General features: G+C 46.0%; 2 protein-coding genes across 2 annotated transcripts in view; one reads left to right on the plus strand and one right to left on the minus strand.

Annotated features, from left to right (window-relative positions):
* The window catches only part of wdr47a (WD repeat domain 47a), a 35,494-nt gene extending 23,136 nt beyond the window's left edge, over nucleotides 1–12,358 (plus strand). The window contains exons 10-17 of the mRNA XM_080486798.1: nucleotides 1,272–1,511; nucleotides 1,596–1,659; nucleotides 3,897–4,054; nucleotides 7,715–7,884; nucleotides 7,965–8,135; nucleotides 8,204–8,335; nucleotides 8,867–9,085; nucleotides 10,998–12,358. Of these exons, the coding sequence (XP_080342924.1) occupies nucleotides 1,272–1,511; nucleotides 1,596–1,659; nucleotides 3,897–4,054; nucleotides 7,715–7,884; nucleotides 7,965–8,135; nucleotides 8,204–8,335; nucleotides 8,867–9,085; nucleotides 10,998–11,140 (1,297 nt within the window). The 3' untranslated portion in view covers nucleotides 11,141–12,358. The remainder of the gene's footprint in view (nucleotides 1–1,271; nucleotides 1,512–1,595; nucleotides 1,660–3,896; nucleotides 4,055–7,714; nucleotides 7,885–7,964; nucleotides 8,136–8,203; nucleotides 8,336–8,866; nucleotides 9,086–10,997) is intronic.
* Nucleotides 12,359–13,450: 1,092 nt separating this feature from the next.
* LOC308114107 (G-protein-signaling modulator 2-like) lies at nucleotides 13,451–22,327 on the minus strand. Its single transcript, XM_080470761.1, is given in 15 exon segments — nucleotides 13,451–13,959; nucleotides 14,077–14,267; nucleotides 14,344–14,503; nucleotides 14,748–14,936; nucleotides 15,046–15,122; nucleotides 15,256–15,385; nucleotides 15,626–15,734; nucleotides 16,262–16,417; nucleotides 16,710–16,825; nucleotides 16,897–17,020; nucleotides 17,115–17,254; nucleotides 19,933–20,021; nucleotides 20,024–20,064; nucleotides 20,138–20,359; nucleotides 22,101–22,327. Coding segments are annotated over 15 exon segments (1,980 nt in total). The 5' UTR covers nucleotides 22,166–22,327; the 3' UTR covers nucleotides 13,451–13,788.
* Nucleotides 22,328–25,296: the final 2,969 nt, after the last annotated feature.

Raw genomic sequence — 25,296 nt, forward strand, 5'->3', positions numbered from 1 at the left:
TACAAGGGAGATCAATGCTTTTACAAGCCACTGGAGCTGCTCTGAGAATGAATTAGGGAGCTGAATGTTGAAATACAATTTCGATTTTGTTGTGATTCACATTCAAACCAGTAGATTAAATTTCAAATTAGACCGATCAAATTCAGAGTTAAAGAATTCATATTCACTTTCTGCTGGTTTGATCCCATGTCGAGTTCAGTTGGGTGGTCTCAGTGTTACAGGAATAGAGAGAATAGTGGAATTGGATGAAGTTAAAGTGACATTTGGTGGATGGATTTAAATGTTACCATTAAATTTTAGTGAAAGCTCACTAGTTAATCCAAATCAAACTGCTGCATTGTTTAATTTCTTCAGTGGATGCCTGTTAATAAATCAACAGTTATTACAGATACTACCAGATAGTAACAGTGGATAACTGTTAATATCCACAAAATAACAATCTCATTACAGTGTGAAAACATATAAACGTGTCCATCGATTGTCTTTATCCAGCTCGTGTCAAGGTCTTGATCTGATGCCTCTAACAGAGACGGCAGGTTCACCTGGACAGGTGACATGTTGTTGGTCCCACAGGAAGACCATGCAGAGTCCACACAGGAAGTGTTACACCGTGTGGACAAGACAGAAGTCAACAGTCATGTTCAACAAAGACAAAAGAGAATATCTCAGGCAGGTTCTGGTCTTCAGACAAACTGAAGAATGAAATCCTCGACTCAGAGCACCAGAAATCTTTCTGAAGAAACCTGGTCAGAAAGAAGTCTGCTTAAATTAAACCTGCTCATTTAAACATGTATTATTCTCAAACAATGGAGCAGCAGCTGTCCCATATGTGATCCCCCCCCCCCCGTCCACATCCACACCATCTGTTCTGATCATCGGATCATAGGGACCCGGAGAGCGACGCATCTACCGGCGACACTCAGCAGCAGCACAAGGCCTGAATAGATATGAGGAGGAGAAAGAGTTGATGCTCAGTGAACAGGACAAAGAGGCAGCCCCCCCAGCCCCCCCAGCCCCCCCAGCCCGATCTACATTATTCACAAAGAGCTGTGCATGAGGACATCGTCACTGCTGCTTTCTTTTGTCCTTTTTTGAGGATTTGAAGGAGATTCAACCTGAAAAAGTTAAATGATTGATGAAGAACTTAAAACAGAAATGATCTAAAACAAAAACTTAACCTAACTCCACCATTAAATTAAGTCTTTATTTTCGATTATTTCTGTTTTAAACCTCCTTGGTGATAAGACGTAACAGCTCGTCTTTATTTCCAGGTCCATTCAGAAACTGGAGGAGCTCAACGTGGGGAACGAGAACATAGGAGAGGAGGTGAAGTCTCTGACTCAGCAGTATAACGGGAACCCACCCGCCTCCGAGGACAACAATAACCCCCCGCCTGTGACCCCGGAGCAGAACCGCACCCAGGGGGGAGGGGTGGTCTGCAGCACGCCGCAGCGCAGCGTGGGGGGCCGCGCAGTTCCGCCTCCAAACGAGTCCCCCGTGGTTTCACTGAGGTAACGCTGCTTCCCGCTGCTGTTCCACCTCGCCCAACCTGAACCCAGTGATCCAGAGTGTGACTGTGTTCTGGTTGTTCACAGTGGACAGAAACCAAAAGGAAGTCCACCAGGCGACTCTCCAGGCTCACTAACACGGAGTAAAGAGGTAGAGCAGCACAAAACACCTTCACCACCACCAACTTCATCCTGGAACTTCATTCCTGTCTGTAACACAGTCTGGGCAAGACACAACAGCAAATATTTACATATATATATATATATATACACACACACACACAGTGGGTACGGGAAGTATTCAGACCCCTTTAAATTTTTCACTCTTTGTTTCATTGCAGTCATTTGCTAAAATCAAAAAAGTTCATTATATTTCTCAATAATGTCCACTCTTGGTGGACAGTCATTTTCTGGTGTCAGCAGAGATGCTCGACTGGGTTTAGGTCAGGGTTCTGGCTGGGCCCGTCAAGAAGCGTGAGAGAGTTGTTCCGCAGCCACTCCTTTGTTATTTAGCTGTGTGCTGAGGGCCATTGTCTTGTTGGAAGGTGAACTTTCAGCCCAGTCTGAGGTTCTGAGCACTCTGGAAGAGGTTTTCTTCCAGGATATCTCTGTACTTGGCCACATTCCTCTTTCCTTCATTTGCAACCAGTGGTTCTGTCCCTGCAGCTGAAAAACACCCCATAGCATGATGCTGCCACCACCATGTTTCACTGTTGGGATTGTATTGGGCAGGTGATGAGCAGTGCCTGGTTTTCTCCAAACATACCGTTGAGAATTAACGCCAAAAAGTTCAATCTTGGTCTCATCAGACCAGAGAATCTTATTTCTCATAGTCTGTGAGTCCTTCATGTGTTCTTTGATAAACTCTGCAGGTTTTCATATGTCTTGCACTGAGGAGAGGCTTCCGTCGGGCCACTCTGCCATAAAGCCCCGACTGGTGGGGGGCTGCAGTGATAGTTGACTTTGTGGAACTTTCTCCCATCTCCCTACTGCATCTCTGGAGCTCAGCCACAGTGATCTTTTGGGTTCTTCTTCACCTCTCTCACCAAGGCTCTTCTCCCACCATTGCTCAGTTCGGCTGGATGGCTAGGTCTAGGAAGAGTTCTGGTCGTCCCAAACTTCTTCCATTTAAGGATTATGGAGCCCACTGTGCTCTGAGGAACCTTGAGTGCTGCAGAATCTTTTTTGTAACCTTGTTCAGATCTGTGCCTTGCCACAATTCTGTCTGTGAGCTCCTTGGGCAGTTCCTTCGACCTCGACATGTACTGTGAGCGGTAAGGTCTTATATAGACAAGTGTGTGCCTTTCCTAATCAGGTCCAATCAGTTTAATTTAACACAGCTGGACTCCAATGAAGGCATAGAACCATCTTAAGGAGAATCAGAAGAAATGGACAGCATGTGAGTTAAATGAGTGTCACAGCAAAGGCTCTGAATACTTCTGACCATGTGATATTTCAGTTTTTCTTTTTTAATGGATTTGCAAAAAGTTCTACATTTCTGTTGTTTTTCGGTCAAGATGGGGTGCTGAGTGGACATTAATGAGAAAAGATACTACTTTTTTGATTTTAGCAGATGGCTGCAATGAACCAAAGAGTGAACAATTTATAGGGGTCTGAATACTTTCCGTACCCGCTGTGTGTGTATGTGTGTGTATATATATATATATATATATAACTATATAGTTCATTGTTTAGAACAGGGAAAAGGCTACAGACAAATGATTTGTTGTCGCATTAAAAGGAGTTGTAGGATGTTTTACACTGATCCAGTCCAACGCCTTACCTCAGAATACACTGGAAGATTAACAATTATATAATGATATTCAAATATTGATGAAAATGTTTACAAGAATATTCTATTGATGATATATGCAGATTAGTATGTGGTGATGGGTATTTTCTGGACAGGTGCAAAGTCTATTCAAGCAGTGAAACATTCATGTATTTTCAATTCAATACATATAAACCTCTGCACATCAGGCCATCTTTGTTATATATTTTGTAATCATAGCTCGTAACTCATGAAAAGAAAATGCTAAAGTTTATTAAAATATTTGAATCTTCCATTAAAGAAACATTGTTTGTCCAATTTGAAACTGGAAACGTCTGTAATGACAAAAAAGCATAAAAAAAAGGAAAAGCTAAAGCATGTAGAAAGTTTAAAAAAGAAAACGGACTCTCTTGCCTCATAGTGAGAAGGTTGCGGGTTCAAATACGGCCTGTTTGGATGTTCTCCCCCTGTGTGCGTGGGTTTCCTCCCACACCCCGAGGTTATGGTTGTCTGTATGTGATAATCTGCTTATAGACACATTATGATGGTGTTCACATCACAGCACAGGATATTACAGTGCTAATTACATTCCATCTGTGTGTCGATGTGTGTTTCAGGGTGATAAAGCAAAAAGCCTGTTTGTCCCTGTGCACTCTCTGGAGGACACTCAGGCTATTCGAGCTGTGGCCTTTCACCCGTCTGGAAGTCTGTACGCCGTGGGTTCCAACTCCAAAACCCTGCGTGTCTGTGCATATCCAGAAGCCCTCGACCCCAGGTAACACTCCACCCTCCAGCCAGGATATCACACAGAAAGACATGATGGTGATGGATGGATGAAAAAGTTTCCTCCGTCAGGAGCTGTTGATTCAGAGCAGGCGAGTGATCAGGTTCCCTCATTGAGAGTGTGATCCCACCTCAGACCCGACAAGGCAAAGGTCATGAACATTAACACACTCCGAGAAAGATGTTTTGAGTCTCACCAAGTCCACCTCTAGGTATGCACTTCCGGATTTATTCTCCACCATCCCCAGAAGCAGACAACATGATAAAAGTTTTCTCATGATATCAAAAACAATTCACTATTCTAATGGAATAGAAACAGTTTGAACCTGAAAGTTGTTGGGACCTAAGCTCGTGGCTTCAGACAAAGAAGCTCATCACGTGTTTCTGATCGGAGGGTGACCCGGAGGTGTAGGGACACAGCAAGTCCACAAGGTACTGGGGGCCTTACCGTGAAGTGCTCGGAACGTTAGAATCAAAATTATGAAGTCGATTCGAAATTTGACTGGGAGCCAATGAAGATTTGATAAAAATGGGGGTGATGTAGGCTGTTTTGGGTGAACCTCTCAAAAAATAGGTGATGACTCGCCTCTACTCGACTCAGCCTCGGTCATTTTCCACTCCAATATAGTACGACCACCGTGTGGGCGGAGTCATCTGAGTTTTTCCCCGTCGTGCACAAGTGATTCCCCCGTTATGATGCAGTGTGAACATCCATTGGATATCAGCTCAAATAATAAATTAAATAGTTTATATTTTTATATATTGATTAATAATATGACAAAATGTGGTTCGTTACGATGGTGCTTTGCAGTCCAGTGTTTCAGTTTCACAGGTGCCCCTGGTAACTGGTGACTTCTGCCACCAGCTGCAGCAGCAAATGTTAAAATAAGACAAACAAACGCTATGATAATTTAAACTTTAATGGAAATGCGGTTAAACAGCATTTGCCAGGACAGCTACAGATTTTGGTCGGGGTTTTAACATCTGCTGTGAAAAGGGGAAGCTGGAGGAAGCCGGTCATCAGTTAACAGGGAAACCGGTTAATCCGAAACACCAGTGGTATCGTGGCTCAGAGACCTCTTGATGATGATAGTGGGGCTCTCCGTCAAGCTCCTGAATCCTCTGGTCGCCACCAGACGTAGAAACGTCTGCACATTGTTGTCGCTGCTTCACAGGGTTGATTCCTGAGCGTCTCTCTCTGTTTGTGATAGATTTTGTTGTGATCGGGTTTAAAAAATGGCGGGTGAACGAGGCATCCTCTGACTCATCTGTGTCGTGATGCGTTGGCCAATCAGCGGATGATGTCTGCTGACGTCACGTTGTCTACTGGCCTCAGCTCACCAGGAACCTGGGTCAATGAGGAACCATGAAAGTACCTGGTAGTGGGACTAGCACGTAGTGGAAAAGCGTCAAAAGCAAGTCGAGTCAAGTCGAGTAAGGCTGAGGAGGAACTAGTGGAAAAGCACCACAAGAAACTGCAACCTGCAAGCCTCCAGCACATGGTGAGAACATTGGCCAGTAATCAAAACCAGCGCGTCCCAACAAAGGCATGTTAGCAACCAATTTGGAAACTCAAAGATAAAAACAAACTCGCGCTACCCATTGATCGAGGACCAACCACAGCCCAGGGACATGGAGGGAAACCCCGCGGCGTCACTGCAGGTTGAGGCCTGCGAGCAGAAACTAGCAGGTGTCAGAAATGCTTGTGAACTGAAACGGCACTGTGTGCTTTAATATTAATTGTGTTTCCACCTGGACCTGGAAGTGTCGTGGCAGTTTGGACACAGGGCTCAGCAGGTCCTGAGGGAGGGGGAATGCTTCCCAATAGATTTAACAAGTGTCTTGCTGACCTGACAACCTCTGAATTGTCTCCCTGTCAAACATATAGAAATACAGCAAGATGTTCGAAAAGAAACCGAGTCGCTCCTCTAATTCAGGATTATTGATTGTTGGTGATCTTCCAGTCGATTAGTAATTAAAGGACCGGGGATCTGGAGTGACGGCCTCGGCCCAGCGGCCGGCCGGTACACCACTGGACACGTTGCATTTCCATTACATATTAGTATGGGAGGTGTTTACCACGGGTAAAGAAGGCGAAGCATGTTGCTGTCGTACAATAGACTTCTTCCATCTGAGTTCCACTAGTTTTGCCTGACACCAGGTCCCAGAAGTTTGGGACAAAACATTCAATTGAAAAAGTGAATCTGAATAAAGAGAAGTGACCGCATGTACTGTGAAATGTTTAAGTTTAAGTGTATATATGGTTATACCCTTCAAACTGAAAAGTGAGAATGAATTAGGGAGCTGAATGTTTCTATTGAATGAAGTACAGTCTGGATTTTATCATGATTCACATTCAAACCAATAGATTCCATTTCTAATTAGTCTGTTCAGATTCACATATAAGGAATTTAAATTCCCTTCCTGCCGACACAAGATGGATCCCATCTTGTCATTTCACATTTAAAGGCTTCACTTCTCTTCTTTACTTCAGTTAAGAAATAGGCATTGATATTTTATCCAAAAAAAGATGTCAATCTTTTTTTGCCACCAGTTAAGGTCTGACTGAGCCTTTGCTGGTGAACAAAACAAGTGAACTAAAGTCAGAAGAAAAGCTGATTGTCAGGAGGTCGTAGTCCTGAAGGGGAACTTTTAACTTTTTGAGATCGAGCTGTGGTGAAGAGAAACTGTTGTATGAACCACTCAAACTTCAGGCTGTGCTGTTCACAAGGAGCACCTGTGCAGTGACATATCCCATCTATGGAGACCTGCTGTCGGTAGTTGAGCTTATAAGATTCTAACAGAATCTCCAAGACTTCATATTTTCACTCGTCTAAAATCAAACTGGGAGGATTTATTCGTGTGGCTCCTGCAGTCAGTGCTTCCACCAGAATTATCATTGATGTTTAATGTTTAATGTTTAGTAAACAGGTGAATTACAGTGATTATGTTGTGTCACACACTTGCTCTTCCCTCTGTATGAAGGACACATCAACCTCTTTTTATTCACCTTTAATATTGCATCTGCTCATATGAAATAGTTGCTGAAACCTGCTATTTCATGTAATATAATTAAATCATGTTAATCTGCCTGCTTATATGGGATACTGCGTTCTAATAGTGAATTTCTAATGAGTTTTGTTTCTTTTACTCTAAAATGTCCTGCTCGGTTGGTTTGCAGGATGATTTTAATCCTCATACCAATGTTTGAATGTTCTGTCGCCTGAAACCTGGAATCATCTGTGCTGATTTTCCAAAATTAGGTCTTTTGATTTGTGCTTTTAAGAACAAAGATGGCAAATCACTGACTCCATTTATTCCACAAATATCATGGAAGCGACAGGTTCTCCTCAGCTCAGAAAGTGGAAAACACTCTTAGTCATCTACTTTTTGAGCTTCATGTTTCAAGTGGGAAGTGTGCCGTGTGGTTGTTGACTGATCACAGACTCATAAACTCCTCAGACGAGAAGGAAAGTTCACTTTGGATCTTTGAACAAGATAATTAACAGAATCATTTGTCTGCCAATGATAATTCTCTTTGTTGTCATACTTCTTAAGGTTATTCCAGAAAACTTGTGTCATGGACCAAAGACTGTTCTTTCCTTGTGGTACATACAGCGATCAGCTTCTGATCTGTTCCTTCTCACTTCAGCAGTTTAAGTCCACTGAAGCAGCCAGTTGTTCGCTTCAAGAGGAACAAGCACCACAAAGGCTCCATCTACTGCGTGGCGTGGAGCCACTGTGGACAGCTGCTGGCCACAGGTTCCAACGACAAGTACGTCAAAGTGCTCCCGTTCAGCGCAGAGACGTGCAACGCCACAGGTGAGACAGTCGTCCTGAAGACACCATATCAGTCTGCTTTACTGCTGCCGGCTCCTCATTCCGGTTCCTCTGCCTTCAAGGCCCTGACCTGGAGTTCAGCATGCACGACGGAACCATCAGAGACCTGGCCTTCATGGAGGGTCCAGAAAGTGGAGGGGCCATCCTGATCAGCGCTGGAGCTGGAGACTGTAACATCTACACCACAGACTGCCAGAGAGGGCAGGGTCTGCACGCCCTCAGTGGGCACACAGGTACGTCTGCAGCTGGGACCAGAAATGGGAGCAGAACCAGCAGAACCACAGCCCTGTTCTCTGTCCAGGTCATATTCTGTCTCTGTACACCTGGGGCGGCTGGATGATTGCATCTGGTTCTCAAGACAAGACGGTGCGTTTCTGGGACCTCCGAGTGCCCAGCTGTGTGCGGGTGGTGGGAACTGCTTTCCACGGCTCAGGTACGACTCACCTGTCCCTTCATGTTGAGTTCAGAAGCCACACGGCCGCCTTGACCTCCACTGGACTGGAGCCAGCTCCAAACACTGAAAAAACCAAGGGATTGTTAGTCGGTTTAGACCAAAGAAATCCTGAAAGCGTTCACATTTAAAGCTCTTTTGGCAAAATCTATTGAGAACAACCTGGCATTTCTTCAGAAAAAATTTTTTTTTCAACTGTGGCTGAATTTCTGCAACTTTTAGTTTTCAAACACTCACTCTTGTGTTGTGGTTTCAATGCTACAAGCACTGCTGAAATCTGCTGTACAGTCCTTTATTGTGCATGATGGCCTCCCAATGTTAGTGACAGGTTAGTTTCCCCTCCCTGATGAATATAGTAATCCTCCCTCTGGCGGCTAGTTCTGGCCCATGGACCTCATGTTTGACTCTCATGCTGTGATTCTATGGAGCTGTGCTGCCTGCTGTTAAGAGATCGATAGTATTGATGACGACCAGGATTCTGCCCCAGCTGAACTCCACACATTCCTCACACAGGCAGTCCTGTGGCGTCGGTGGCAGTCGATCCGAGCGCCCGTCTCCTAGCAACAGGACAGGAAGACAGCGCGTGCATGCTGTACGACATCCGAGGCGGGAGGATTGTTCAGGTGTACCGGCCACACAGCAGCGACGTCCGCAGTGTCAGATTCTCACCTGGAGCGCACTACCTGCTCACCGGCTCCTACGACACCAAGGTCATGGTCAGCAACCTCCAAGGTACCAGGCTGTGCTGTGGAGAGGTGTGAGGAGGAGTGGGGAGGTGTGGGGGGTGTGAGGAGGTGTGGGGAGGTGTGGGGGGGTGTGGAGAGGTGTGAGGAGGTGTGGGGGGGGGGTGGAGAGGTGTGGGGGGGTGTGAGGAGGTGTGGGGGGCGGGGGTGTGGAGAGGTGTGGGGGGGGGGTGTGGAGAGGTGTGGGGGGGTGTGGAGAGGTATGGAGAGGTGTGAGGGGGTGTGTAGAGGTATGAGGAGGTGTGGGGGGTGTGAGGAGGTGTGAGGGGGTGTGGAGAGGTATGAGGAGGTGTGGGGGGTGTGGAGAGGTGTGAGGGGGTGTGGAGAGGTGTGGGGGGGTGTGAGGAGGAGGTGTGAGGGGGTGTGGAGAGGTGGGGGGGGTGAGGAGGTGTGGGGAGCTATGAGGAGGTGTGAGGGGGTGTGGAGAGGTGTGTGAGGAGGTGTGTGAGGAGGTGTGGGTGGGGGGGTGGAGAGGTGTGAGGCGGTGTGGAGAGGTGTGAGGGGGTGTGGAGAGGTATGAGGAGGTGTGAGGGGGTGTGGAGAGGTGTGAGGGGGTGTGGCGAGGTGTGGGGGGGTGTGGAGAGGTGGGAGGGAGTGTGAGGGGGTGCGAGGGGGTGTGACGAGGTGTGAGGGAGTGTGACGAGGCGTGAGGGGGTGTGGAGAGGTGTGAGGGAGTGTGACGAGGTGTGAGGGGGTGTGGAGAGGTGTGAGGGAGTGTGACGAGGTGTGAGGGAGTGTGACGAGGCGTGAGGGGGTGTGGAGAGGTGTGAGGGAGTGTGACGAGGCGTGAGGGGGTGTGGAGAGGCGTGAGGGGGTGTGGAGAGGTGTGAGGGAGTGAGGAGGCATGAAGGAGTGCAAGGGGGTGTGACGAGGTGTGAGGAGGCGTGAGGGGGTGTGGAGGAATGTGAGGCAGTTTAGCGGGGTGAAGACGTGTGAGGGAGGTGTGAGGGGGTGAGAGGGTGTGGGGAAGCATGAGGGAGTGCAAGGGAGTGTGACGAGGTGTGAGGGGGTGAGAGGGTGTGGGGAAGCATGAGGGAGTGCAAGGGAGTGTGACGAGGTGTGAGGGGGTGAGAGGGTGTGGGGAAGCATGAGGGAGTGCAAGGGAGTGTGACGAGGTGTGAGGGAGTGTGGGGAGGTGTGAGGGAGGGTGAGGGGAGGTGGGAGGAGGTGTCAAGCCATGTCAGACCTTTCTGAGGTCAGTGGAAATAAATGGAAGCTTCAGTATCGGAATGAGGAACAGTGATCTGACTCTGCAGTATTTCACCAGTTCAGTAAGAAACTTTGAAACAAAGAAAACCTCATGATCATCATGAAGATGAGATTTCCTCTTGTTTTTTTCACATCATAAGATATCGCCAACAGTTGTGGGTCCATAAACAATAAAATACATTTTCAGTTTCATACATCTTGTAAGTCTTTGTATTAGTTTGACACTTTAGTCACAGTTACACTTTGCTTAAAATAACATTTATTGAGAATCCAGTGATTAAATGTGTACATTTAACTAAAAAGCTCTCCTTACTTTTCTCAAAAATGAAAAAGAATAAGCATCACCCGGACGCCGAGGTGTTTTCAGAGGCTTCATGCTGCTTCTACTAAAGTCCCTGAACCCCAACTCCGAGTTCCCCTCTTGATGAAACTGTACCTGCAGTGCAACCTGCTTGATTCTGGATGTAATGAGCCTCATGGAGCCTCATGGAGCCTCTTTGGTTTGTCCTGGGCTCCAACCAGAGGGACATTAATGTCTGAGGATCTTTTCAATACGGCACCTTGAAGCTGAACCACATACTGGTCCTAATGTTATGGCTCTTCTGTGTGTGTGTGTGTGTGTGTGTGTGTGTGTGTGTGTGTGTGTGTGTGTGTGTGTGTGTGTGTGTGTGTGTGTGTGCGCATCTCTGCAGGTGATCTGACTAAGCAGTTGCCTCAGACAGTGGTGGGGGAGCACGGCGACAAAGTGATCCAGTGTCGGTGGCACACACACGACCTGTCCTTCCTCTCATCCTCCGCCGACCGCACTGTAACACTGTGGACACACAACCCCTAACACACACACACACACACACACACACACACACACACACACACACACACACACACGCATGGAGTCATTAGAAGCACACGTGTTGCAAGTCCCCTCCTCATTTCTCATTCCGAGATGTGAAGCTTCAAGATCCTTCAATATTTATACCACACACACACACACACACACACACACACACACACACACACACACACACACACACACACACACACACACACACACACACACACACACACACACACACACACACACACACACACACACACACACACACACACAGACAGGTGAGTTGCTGCATGTCCTGTGCAAGCAGGAGCTGTTGATTGAGGAGTGCTTTGTTCATGAGGGTGCCTTCCTTTAGATTTCATTTCCAAGTACAAAAAAAAGTAAAAAGAACAAAAACAAAACTTTGTTCAGATCAAGTTTAGTTAAATTTAACATTCCAGGTTTTTTTGCATATCATCCTCGACCCGCTGGTGTAACGCTGCTATTGTGAAGGAGATCTGACATTGGTGTAAAGTGTTCTCTCTCAGTGTATCTGTAGTGAGCTTTTCCCTCCAGGACGCTGAGTCGGTGGAAAAGCTGCTCTTCTCTCTCAGCTGTGGCTTCCTGTGGGATAATATCTAATATTACTGTGACGCTGCATTACTCCACTCAGACATGTCAGTCGAGCTGTGCATTCGCTTTCCTTCCATCTGGGATCAGTGTGTTTGCTTGTGGCAGAGGAGTTTTATAAAGGGAATGAGTCATGTTTTTATTTGGGCACCTTCCATCCACCGGCTGTGGTTTTCTGGTTTCTCTGCTGCTGTGCTCACATGTGTCCAGGAGGGGGCAGTCTTTTAACCCCTCAAGAGAGTGCAGCCTGATGCACAATGAAGTCTGAAAGGAAGAGCGGGTGTCTAATTATTTATTTTGAACAAGTGTTTTCTTTACTCCTCTAGGCACACTTTGTCCTTAACATTGTTGTTAATATTAATTTACTGACAGATGCATATTTAAGTTTTTATTGGTAATGTATAATATATATTGTTTTAACAAATAAAGCCAAACTAATGGATGTATTTATTTAAGTTGTGTTCATGTATGTACAGGTGTTGTTTCTGAAATCCTAGTGGCTCTGGTGTTAGGCCTTTTTAATTCTTGGTTTTAAAAGTGACTTAAAATTAGTTCAAGCTAACTCAACTTTGATTTCTGGTACATTCAATAAAGTGTCTTTTACACAAACTGGGCTCTGCTTCGTTAACTCACGTGGATTATTAAGTATTATAGTTGATGGATTATATAGTGGATTTTTGTGATTGGACTTGATTTAAGTGTGTGTGTGTGTGTGTGTGTGTGTGTGTGTGTGTGTGTGTGTGTGTGTGTGAGATTCCACTGAGACTATCAGAACTGTTTCCCACTGCAGGTGTGAAGAACCTCAGACCTGATGGATCCTTCAGAGCAGTTAGAGGACATCAAACTGCTCAACCCAAGCGCCATCAGTTCTCCTCACTTTGTCATAACCTCCAGAAAGACCTGGATGACTTGGTGTCAGAAGTGGGATCGCTGGGTCATGGCCACCGCTGGACGACGGGGCCTGATCATCAGAGAACCTCGAGCCTGAGCCTACTGGCCCTGTGCCAACAACCCTGCTCCAGGTTACAGCTGGACTATTTAATTTGACTAAAAGAGCTGCAGCTTTATTCTTCACATCAACGGCTCGGCTTTGATTTGTATTTGGAAGCAAATTGGGTTTGTTGAATGTTAATGTTACACCACAACCAGGATCTCTGACAATTAGACATTTGTGCCTTGCAAATGATGATTGATTAATCTGAGTTGATGCAGTGTGGCGCTTCCTTCGCTCATGTAAAAATTATATATTTGATGCGTAGAGCAAGTCTGTTTGCGAAGGAAGAGCGTGATGTGGGTCACAGACGTTCACACGCCACTTTGAGACCACGTGTGTCACACTTGAGGCCTCATGTGGCCTTTAGGAGCTTTAAATTAAAATAATGATGGGAACATCTTGTTCTCCACCAACTTCATGTGTCGCTTCAGTTTTAAGACCTTTGAAGTGACGTTACTCGGTTTTGACTTTTAATCTGGTTTTCCAACAAGTGAGGTGGGAAAAAGGCAGAAAACCATTAACCGAGGGTGTCAAACAGATTTTAGTTTTAAATAATACAGTATATTAAATAGAATGAGAGACTATCTCTCTTTTAGGAAGCAGTTTTTACACTTTGACAGACCTTTGATAATAGTGATGAGAACCACTGCAGCTCCATGCCTCAGCCCGTCAACATTAAAGACACCCTACAGAAAAGTTTTATTCCTCAGATCTCATTTTAATACGAGAGAAAACTGTACATGGGTTAAATTTGTTCTTTATACTGACCTCAGTAAATGAAGAAAACCAGAATGCATTCTGTCATATTGTCCACACACTCCCTGGTCCCTGTGCAGTGGCTGGACGACCCACACAAAGTCAATACAAACAACTGCAGCTGTATTCAAAAATACACTTGTGGCGAATTGAAATGTGCCACAAAAAATCAACACTTGGTCCCTGATGCTACTCAGAGTTTGCTGGTGTGCAGGGTGTGAACTCCACGTGCCACAACAGTTAGCAGCCGTTCACTAATCTGCAGGAGAGTCAGACCACACAGCAGTTAGGTGGAGTCGGGCCGGGCGGCGGCTGCAGAGGGCAGGGTGACGCGCTGCTCGTCCATTCGTTTGGCCTGCGAACGCATGATGAGGCTGAAGAAGTCCTCATCTGGTACAGTGGGCCCCCGGACCGGGGGAGGGGGCGGAGCGCAGCGCTGGTCATCCAAACGGGACCCCTGAGAGGACGAGAAGGTGAGACCATTAGCCCGAGGAGCTGGACTCAGCCACCTCCCAGTCACACAGCTTGAGAAGTGAACTGGGCGACTGATGTAACCTGAGAAGTACTCGAGTACCTGGCACTTGACCAGCATGTCGAAGAAGTCGTCGTCGGGCTCGGCGTTGTCGGCGTTGGCCATCAGGTGGCTGAGCACAGCCTGGTTGCTGTTCTGGTTGAGCCGAAGCCCTGGCAGACTCCCCCCTGCTGCTGGGGACTCCTCTAACCTCCCCCCCTGAGCACTGGACATGTTGGCAGACTCGGACACGGCTGCAGGACCAAAGCAGAGGACAAGTTCAGAATGAAGCTGCTGGCTTTGTGTGCACTGTGGGAGTGTTGGACTCACATTTCCTGATGGATCTGGGAGGCGAGTCGGGACCGCTGTTCACCGACAACCTGCTGCCGCGGCCCTGGATGGAACAGCGTTGGTCGTCCATACGGTTGCTCTGGAAACGGCTCAACAGGTCGAAGAAGCCCTCGTCTCCAAGCATGTCGGGACTGAGCCGCTGAGGAGGAGAGACGAGCTTGAAAAGCAGATCCGGAGGTCCACCACGAACAAACATTCTGAGCAGGAAGGTCACATGACACCAAGCTTCACCTGCGTTCTAGTGCTAAAGCTCTGGGAGGGTTTATTCTGTGACCACAGCTCCTTGAGCTTCGAGCAGAACCAGGAGCTCTGCTCCTTCTCATCCTCTCACAACAGGAACTTTCAATCCACGGCCAGTGTGAAACATGCTCGGACATGCGTACCTTCTGAGGAGCCTGTGCAGCAGTCGGGCCAGCGTCCAGGGTGTTGCTGGTGTCCTGCAGGACTTTACTGGAGCCTCCACACTTGTACTTCTTCCCACGCAGACGGTTGACAAAGAACAGCTTGGAGGAGGTTTTGGTCAGGGAGGGTTTGGACTGTTTAGTCAGGATGTCACTGTTCCACTTCTGACCCTGTGGAACACAGAAAGGACTGATCACCACAGTGCAAACAGCAAAAGAGCCACAGAAAAGATTCAAGTGGAAGGTGGAGTGAGAGAGGACCGAGGTGAGCAGAGCTTACATTTATTTTGTCCGGAGTGAGTTTGACCAGCTCCAGGTTCTCCATGCTGTGTCGTCTGTTCATCCGGGGCCTCGCTCCTGAAGACAAACCACCATGTCCACAGTTTCAGCTCAGACTGTCCACAGTTTCAGCTCAGACTGTCCACAGTTTCAGCTCAGACTGTCCACAGTTTCAGCTCAGACTGTCCAGTCAGGAAGCCGCTGCTCGTACCGTGCTGGTTGTAGTCTATTTCCCTGTTTTCTGACAGAGTGGAGTTGTTGGTGCTGTAGCTCAGACCGAGAACCATCTGAAGGTCGGAGACGTTCATTCGAGCCGTCAGCTCCCCGCTTCGGTCTCCAGTCTGAAACCAACACAGAAATCTGGTTTTACTGTGTCTCCATGTTGAAGTGAACAGAAGCAGTCCCTTTGGTTCTGTGTGACTAGAATTCAAACCAATGTTTGAATGTCAAAACAGAAGCGCCACACTCAGATAAGTTTTCTATCCATATGATGGATCGCACTCTCACTTTACTGTGGGATGATTAAAAAAGTCGATGTGTTTGTCCTGCTGAAGTTAGACCGATGTTGGACAGGAGGATACCTCTCTGCAGATCTCCAGGTGTTTCTCAGCGAAGTGCATCGCCTGGTCATGGTTCCCGAGGGCGGTGTAGGCGTTCCCCAGACTCCAGCATGCACGGCCCTCCCCGATCCTGCAGAGAGGTGGAGAGAATGTGCTCAAAGTATGGATCCACTTTTTAAACTTATTTGTACCCATAGAGCGTCATCACACCATGTTTCCAGAGCGGAACGGAGCAGCAGGAAGCTGGAGCTGGTTTTAATTTGTGCTTTATTATGAAACAACGCCATAGTTGTACTTCAGGGGTTGAAGACATTTCTTGAATATACTGTGACGTTGCAATACAAGCAGTTGGATGTTGTTTTGATATATTTGTTAAAAGTTTATATTTTGAGAAAGAAATGTTAAATTTAACAATTTTGAGATTTTATTTAAAAAACTTGAGGACCTACCAATGAGGACTGATGTCCATTCACAGGTAGTGTTCTAATGACAACTCTGTGTGTGTGTGTGAGATAACATGATTGTAGCGTGTAATGTTCACTGAGCTCTCACTTCCTGTTGAGAATTTGGTGAAAACAAACACTTGTGGTTGCAAAGCGTCAATTAGATAAAGAAAACCAGAGTGAGGAGTGCGAGTAGCAGACGGAGTGTGTGTACCGGTCATTGAGGTCCTGAGCGATGATGAGGTGTTTGAGGTGGTAGTCTATGGCTCTCTCGTAGTCCTGGAGAAGAGTGTAGGTGTTTCCCAGGCTGTAGCAGGCCTGAGCCTCCACTGCTCGGTCCTTCAGCTGCCTCGCCAGCTGCAGCGTCCTCCTGATCAGACACACACAGGCTCAGTTCGCCGGCTGCAGACGTTCCACGTCTACTTTCAATATCAGAGGGCTCAGTGTGGGAACAACGCGCCATGTCAAACATGAGGGAAGAGCTTCAGATATTCACACTGCTGTGGCATCAGGGCGGCTCAAAGAGGTTAGTGATGGAAACAAAGCAAAGGCTCCATTTTGTTGAGCTCCTGTCAGGGTGGACGTGTCCTTATTGAACAAACTGGAGGTAAAATATTGATGTAAAAAAAACCTGGGACTTGGGTTTTTTTCGTGTGTCTTACTTGTAGTGCTCAGCTGCCACCTCAAACTCCCCCAGGAAGATGTAGGCGTTGCCAAGGTTACAGTACGCTCGTCTCTCGGCCGAGCGGTCACCAAACTCCTTGGCTATGAGCAACCGCTGGAGCACAAACACAGATTCTTGTAAATCAGCACAAGAGCTTGTGATTTTCAGGATTTCAGGGTCCACACCTGTTCATGAGAAGCCACGGCCTTGCGGAAGTTGCCCAGCAGGTAATGCGTGTTTCCCAGGTTACCGTAGGTCCGACCCTGAGCAGCTCGATCACCAAGCTTCTTCACAATCTCCAGGTTTTGCCTGAATTACATCCACAGCAACTTTAAACTGTAAGATGACAGTAGAACTGCAACGGAGTCTGCAGAATGAAACATAGATGACTCGTGTGACTTACTCGTAATATTCTGCTGCCTTCTTCAGCGCCGCCATGACCTCTTCTGGGAAGTCTCCGGGCTCCGCTCCGCTCCAACAGATACTTTTGCCTTTGGCGTGGTACACATTCCCAAAGTTATAGAGCGCTCGCGCCTGCCCAACCTGCCGGAGACCCAGAGAAGAAAAACATTCAACACCTTGTCACATCTGACCTGCTGTCTTCACAATAAGAGCGAGCGAAAACACACACACACACACACACACACACACACACACACACACACACACACACACACACACACACACACACACACACACACACACACACACACACACACACACACACACACACACACACACACACACACACACACACACACACACACACACACACACACACACACACACACACACACACACACACACACACACACACACACACACACACACACACACACACACACACACACACACACACACACACACACACACACACACACACACACGGGGATTTTAAATCTGTTTATTTGGAAAATGTTGGTATCGTGACAACACCAATACATACATATTTATATTGTATACATCTTGTATTGTATTGGATCAGTTATGTGCTTTTAAATAACTATAATATATTTGGTGTTTGATTCCTTCAGTATCAACTGGTCCTACAATTTGTCCTCATGACCCGTCCCTCTGAAGAGAGGACACCCGTCTTCAGGGGACACTTGTCCTTAGATTTTAGGGCGTCCCTACATCACAGGTTTTACTGTATTCTGAAATGGACTGCACACAGGACTGTTATGTCCCTAATCTGACTGTAGAGGGCAGAAAACCCCCTTTTGGATTGTGTGCTGTACAATGCTTCTCAAGGTTTTCTCAGGTTTCGCCTCATTTATTAGTTAAAATGTGTTTCCTGCTCATTACTGAACGCAGACCAGTACATGTAAACCAGAGATGTAACCTGCTCATTACAATTGTTACAAATGGGATTTTGGTCTTTTTTCTTCTTTAGTGGCCGTCAGTCCAATGTTGGGTTCCAAAATTGTCCTTCAGCTATCAAGACTGAGAACCGCTGGTCTCACCCAACTAACAGAGAAAAAGTTGTTTTCATATCATTAGCAATTAGGACTCGACCGATTAATCAGCCGTCTGATTTCAGCCAATAGAGAATACTTGGTAATCTGCCAAAAATTGGCCTATTGACACTGACGTGATCTGGAGCTGCGGCAAGGAGCGCTCGTGGCTCCGCCCCTCCCGCTCTCATGCTGCTAGTTTGCAGACAGACACAAAGCAGCGACCAACAAAGACGATGTAAAAGTTGAAATGGAGAAACTGGTGAATTCACCCATCGGTTAGAAAACGACAACTTGAGTCCAGCTCCTTGGCCGGAGCCGCCGGAGCGAGCGTCGGCTCTGCCTCCCAAAAACACTGAATGATCAGTGAGACACATGAACACACACGGGTGAAAATTAAACGCAGGGTGTGTTTTAATTACATATTAATTAATAAGAGTAAATTCCCCCACATTAATGTAGAATCTCATACTGATTTTCATGACACACATAAAGGTTAATCCAACTGAGTGAGGTCGTGACCTTTAAATACACAGAATGTTTCAGGTGTATATGTTTTAAATACACAGAATGTTTCAGGTGTATATGTTTTAAACACAGAATGTTTCAGGTGTATATGTTTTAAATACACAGAATGTTTCAGGTGTATATGTTTTAAACACAGAATGTTTGAGGTGTATATGTTTTAAACACAGAATGTTTGAGGTGTATATGTTTTAAACACAGAATGTTTGAGGTGTATATGTTTTAAACACAGAATGTTTGAGGTGTATATGTTTTAAACACAGAATGTTTGAGGTCGTGTCAGATGAGCCTGAATATGAGTCAAACATACGGCCAGTGGGAGAACTCCGGAAAGCAGAGGTCCGGTCGGGCCGACGCAGAGTTGAGTTGTATTTTCATTTGCAGCAGCGTTGGAAGAAATATTTCACAGAAGTTTGCACCAGGATACATTGTTGTTTTTGGCAACTGACATGATGTTTACTGTACTTATTTTGAAGATATTACATTTTCATGCGTGTATTACATTATTTCCACTTAAACATTTGGATTTGTGGGTGTTTGTACATCGTCATGCTGTCATTTCCTGGTCTGACCGCCTCCAGCTCCCTCAATTTAATGAGTTTGACGCCGTTGCTTTAAACATCTCATTTTTAATGCCATTTCAAATGTTTTCGTTCATATGGAATTTGCAGATTATTTTATTTCCCAGAGGTTTACTTCCTTTATGCACATATTTTTGATTTGTTTTATGTTTTAATTGTTCATGTTGCTTCTTCCACACAATTTCAGATAAAAGTATCTGAAAATAGTAAAATGCATTTTATTATGCAATTTTCCCTGCAGTTTATATCTTTGTCATTAGTATTTGGAACTATATTCAAGCCATAACAAACAAGTATTGGATCTTTTCTAAATTGAAAAATGTAAAAATTTAATTGGCCGATAGATCGGTTATCTCAATTGTTTATTCCCAACGTGGGAGTCGCCCCCCAAACATTCTTAGCGGTTGGTTCCTCTTAGCCTCACTGACCACCACCATCACATACCTCAGCCTCACCTGATCAACAGCCTCAGTGGACTTTACTAATGAGGAACCAGCAGCAGAATGAAGGAGAAAAATAAAGAAAGCTGAAGCTTCAGGTAAAACACTGTCCGGTGTTCTGTGGAGTTCTGGACTGGATTTAATGTGTTTTATTGTTAATTTACACAACTTCTCAGCTCTTGTCAGTGACTTTATGGTAGATGTATATTCTGAAGCTTCACCTTGTCGTCGATGTCTCTGGCAATGTCCAAATGTCTCTGACAGCAAACCACCGCCTCATCGAATCGCCCCAGCACCTTTAAGGTGTTAGGTTGCCGCTGGCTTTGGCTTCCCCCAGCAGGTCACCGATGGTTCTAGAAAACACGTCTGCGGTCAGGACCCATGGAAGAGATGCTCAGCAGGGTTTGGCTTTCGTGTGTGTCTCACCTGGTCAGAGTCAGATCATGTCGGTGGAACTCCAGGGCCTTGGCGTACTCGTGCAGGTGGAAGTAGGCATTTCCAAGCTGGCTGTAGATGGCGCTGAGCACCTGGAGGTCCTCCGTGCCCACCTGGATGGCAGTTTCAAAGAAGGAAACGCCCGCTCGGTAGTCACCCACCTTACAGAGCCGCTCGCCCTCCAAGGCCAGCTCGAGACAGGACACCTCCATCCTACAGCACAGAGACACAGTCAGACTGCCGCCTGCTCAGGAAGCTCTGCAGGCTCTCACATCCTAAAGCTAAAGATCCTGAGAGGAGGCTGCTCTCACTGCAATCTACCAACAAATGAAAAGCCAAACGCTTTCAAGGCAAAAGCTTTCAGCAGGAAACGATGCTGAGCTACTTCCTTCCACCCCCAGAGAACAATTGTTTATTATGGTGGGGCTCACATCCTTCCATAGGCCCAGAAAGTGAAGCAGACTCCTGGTGGTGAGGCAAAGCCCTCCAATGATCATCAATCCAATGAGCGACTACAATCACACCGACTGATGGTCTTTACACTACATGTTGTTACCACCTTGGACCTTTCTCTGAACCCTGAATGGCTCACAAGCAAGTTTGTCATACAAGACCTCACAAACTCCAGTTCCTCACAGTTTCTGAGCCGAGATTTTCAAAGGGGTCTCAGACAATGACTGCTGGCTTATCGGTCAGTGGAAGGTTAGGCAGCATGTTGAAAGAAAGCCCAAACTCTGGACTGACAGCTGATGTTATTCAGGAAACGGGATTGTTGGGAAGAATCTACTCACTCCCTCTATCATACGCCCCAACCATTCAAAAACAAAAACTCAAAGATCCAATCTAGCTCAGAGTCTTCACATGAAGAAACAGCTTACAGTCTATTGTGTACCAGCAAAACCAGGTAGAAACAGCAAACCGAGCAGCTGCTCTCAGCCGGAAAACACGGTGTCCTGGATAGTCCATAAAGCTCAGCTCAGCAGCCAGAAACTCCCCCACTTACCACTACAACTGTGGCAAAAGCTATCCTACCTGCTGGCATTTCGTCTTTTACAACAACAGCAGCACATGGAACATCTGAGAGGCATCTACTGAGGGTTCTAGAGGAAATAACTGTCCGGCAGCAGCATGGAGAGACAATTCTCCTCTTGTGTTCCTCTTCTGTGAAATCGAAGCCATAGGTCACTTGACGCCATGGGGATATTTAGACATCATGCGTTGGAAAACTTGGAAATAGACGTGTGATGCCGCCTCAGAATTAACTTCCAATGCATGGCAGCAAGTAAACTGCTCCTTCAGCGTTTTCTTAGATAATCTGCTTGTCTTTCCTACAAGCCTGCTCTTCTGGTGACCTGGTCAGCTGAGATTACGGCTGCAGGGTGTGCACAGCCCACTACAGATTAAGGACTCTGAGAGCTAAGCAGCTTTATCAGACACAATCGCAATGTGTAGTACCCCCTGAAGCCACTGACGTTAACGGTCCCGTCTGGGAAATTAAATCAGCCTTTCACTTGCCAATCAAATGCCCGTATTGCCCAAACAACCCGGGAACACACACGTCAGGATAAAGAACAGCCGGCAGTGATGAATTTTTCAGAGCTTGTTTAAATATTGAAGCGAGCTGGAGCAGGTGCCTCCCTGCTATGAAAGGACACCTGGCCAATGTCTTTCCTTATTTCTTGGATGCTCACCTACTTTTAGGCAGCAATGCCAGAACGCATCAAGAAATCAATCTACAACTTCACATTTTAGCTTCACAACAGAGTTGTATAGGACACATAGCATCATAGCTTCAAATAAGAGAAGAAAATATTGGTCTGCATTTTACAAAACATTCTCCCAAAGCGCAGTCGATTCGCCTAAATGATCGTTAGTGACGATGTGAAGAAGAAAGCATGTGGTCCACAGCTGTTGCACAGGGACACACTTGAGACGGGAGACAGGAGGTTCCTACCTGTAGCGGACATGAAAGGACGGCTCCTCAGCTCGCATGCTAACCACTGAGCCGCCGGTATCCATTGAAGTGCATAATATGAGGAAAAATCCCAGTTTCGTTCCCGAAAGAATGGCTGCGTTTGAAAACAAGAGTCCAGAAGAAATAAAAAAAAAATCTCTCTGGGGGATGTTTGGCTGGACGAGGCAGAGCCAATAAAAAGTCACCCAAAGTGGCGAACTGTCCACTTGTCCCTATGCTGAGTGTCGACAGGGGAAGGTAAAGCCATGAGCTTCAGGGCTGCTCGGTCCAGAGCGTTACAGCTGCTTTCAGATAGTGTGTGTTTTGCGTCACTGCCCCTCAACCTCTTGTTAGCGGGCCTCTGTGAAGAGAACACAAGATGCTGCATGTGAAGCCTCTTTCTGGCTACGGAGCGCCATGGCAACACCAACCAAACAGCGAGACCAGCAGGGAAGGCAGGAAGTGAGGGAGAGAGCAGGCTGGGAATGAACGCATACAGGCAAGCTGTCCGTCTAAGACGGTGACTCAACTGATCAGCCGCAGAGCTGCATGTGCTCTGAAGATGCAACGAGGAGAGCAACCGACCAAAGCCTGCAGACGGAACCTGAGCAAGCAGAGGTGAAGGGAAGCAATGTTCTCTACAGACGGTGGAAATGTAAAGTAAAATGGGAAGCTGCTGATTTCTCCCAAAAAGAATTCAATGAAGTGACTTCCACCTAAAAAACTAAAAGAAAACCCCAAATTATTGAGGAGGAGACGAGCCAGTACTTCATTTCTCTGTGAAATCATGACGGACGGGGACACACACACACACACACACACACACACACACACACACACACACACACACACACACACACACACACACACACACACACACACACACACACACACACACACACACACACACACACACACACACACACACACACACACACACACACACACACACACACACACACACACACACACACACACACACACACACACACACACACACACACACACACACACACACACACAGAGAGAGAGAGAGAGAGACAGTGTTGGACTATGAAACCCAGAAATGTCCTCCTGATGAAAAGATGTCGGAGGTACAAACAGTTTCAGAAAACCCACTTTGATCCACACCACAACAATGTGAGGGAAGTGTTCGATCTAACAAAACAAAGGTGCCATTAAAAGCTGGTTTCTGCTTCCTGAACGTTTTGACAGTCTTCCAGTTCGTGTCCCTGAACGTTACGATCCTCACACTGTTGTTTGCCTTTTCCACCTCCGTCTGCCAGCCGGGGGCGTTTCTGAACACAAAGCTACACTCAACACCAACGAGTGTGGAACAGGAAGAAATGATGCGCCACTATGGAAATAGTGTTTTGTTTTAATGAGCAGCTTCCTGGGTGGTTATCAGTCACTGCTAAAAACAGCACATGAGTCCATGTCCATCAGGAGACGGGATCTATTTTCTCTGTGCTTTGATGCTGTGTGTGTCTGCATCATCTAAAAGTGGAAACACCAGCATGAGGCAGCAGAAAGCCCACAACAAAACAAAAGAACACAAGAGAAGAAGGTTTACTGACCGGTAACTCTTCCACACAGGAACAGGGAATCTGAGAAGCCTGGAAGAAACAATGTGGGACATTAAACAAACATGTGTGGCAGGACTTGGTTATTTACAGTGGAGCACGTTGGAAAGCAGATTAGACTAAATCATGCTAAAGACTTGACACAAAGTGTGGAGCATTTCTAAAACAGCTTCAGGATGCAGATTCTTCCAAAGTTATCTCAGTCTAAATACTAAAATAATAAACTGGTACCTGGATGTGTTTTTATCACGTGCACAATACAGCAATGTGTTGAGACGTTAAAGATAATGTGCATACAGCAATACAGACGCATCCACAGGAAAAGGTTCAACATCATTTTATCGGACATTTAATGGACACAAGTTATTTTATAAACATCTACAGTTGGAAATAATGTAAAATCATCTCTGGGACCTTGTGTGTATATCAATAAGGAGCCGTCACAGTCGATCAGTTCATTTATATTTTAGTTGATGAAAGAGAGAAACTGAACAAACTGAACAATGTTAGACTTCAGAGGAAATCCCAGACTTTAATCCAGAGACAGAAACGTCCTTATTTCCTCATTTGAAGATTTCTTACACTAAAGAATATACTTCAAGACTTTAAAATAACTTTATTTGTATAGGCCTTTTCAAACTAGAGTTATAAAGTATTTTACATTAAACATTTGAAAGTTATGTTTTGTAACTTATCAGTCATGAAACTAAAAAGAAGAATTGGACAGAATTCTTCACAGGATGAGATGAACAGAACCACGGAGAAACTTTACATCTTGTACACTAAACTACTCGGTGATAAAACTGACTGGTTGAGCTGCAACATGCTGGACCAATTAATGAAAATTAAGTTTGAAGCACCACTATTGAGCGCAGATATTTTACTAAAGAGCCAAAATATTAACAACAACAGATTCGAAACATGATTTTATACGTGAAATCTGTGTGAAAACTCAGTAAATATAAACACACTGATCAAACAAAGAACGATTTATCCAACCTGGAAATCTTCGTTCATTACTAATAAATCTTAATCTGTTCGTGTTGAAAGTAGAAAACTAACAGATTAAAATCCACCACGAGCGTTTAATCTCTCCTCAACACATCCCCACAAACCGGACTGACCGAGACTCTTCAGACGTAAAGATGGTACGTTTATAAGAGGAGCTATAGTTTGAGCTTCGTTCCTTTCAGTAACTTTGATCTAATATTAAAACCTTTAATCCGGGCGGAACGCCAGCTAGCCGTTAGCATCGTTAGCTACTAAACTTACGTGAGACGATCCAGTTCGAACAAAAGTCCCGTTTCTTCCTATTTTATTTACCCACAGCCGTAAAAACTCCAGGCCCGCTGGACAGACGTGGACGGGTAGGATTGAGAGTCGAACTGAAGTTAATGAACCTAGTGAGCCATGATCTTCAAACTTTAGAAAACTTTAAATTGACTCGTATGAAAGAAGAAAAACGTCTGGTCGCTGCTGTGTTTTCGACCTGCAGCCAATCAGAGGCCAGCATTCAAAGACTGGTCACGCCCTCTCCACAGCCATAGGACCAATCGTTTTGAATAGAAAAGAGATGACGTCGTTAATAAAACAGCTGTTTTCAGCTTCCGGTC

Source organism: Lipophrys pholis (assembly GCF_963383615.2).
Source record: "Lipophrys pholis genome assembly, chromosome: 1".
In the NCBI taxonomy this organism is placed as follows: domain Eukaryota; kingdom Metazoa; phylum Chordata; class Actinopteri; order Blenniiformes; family Blenniidae; genus Lipophrys; species Lipophrys pholis.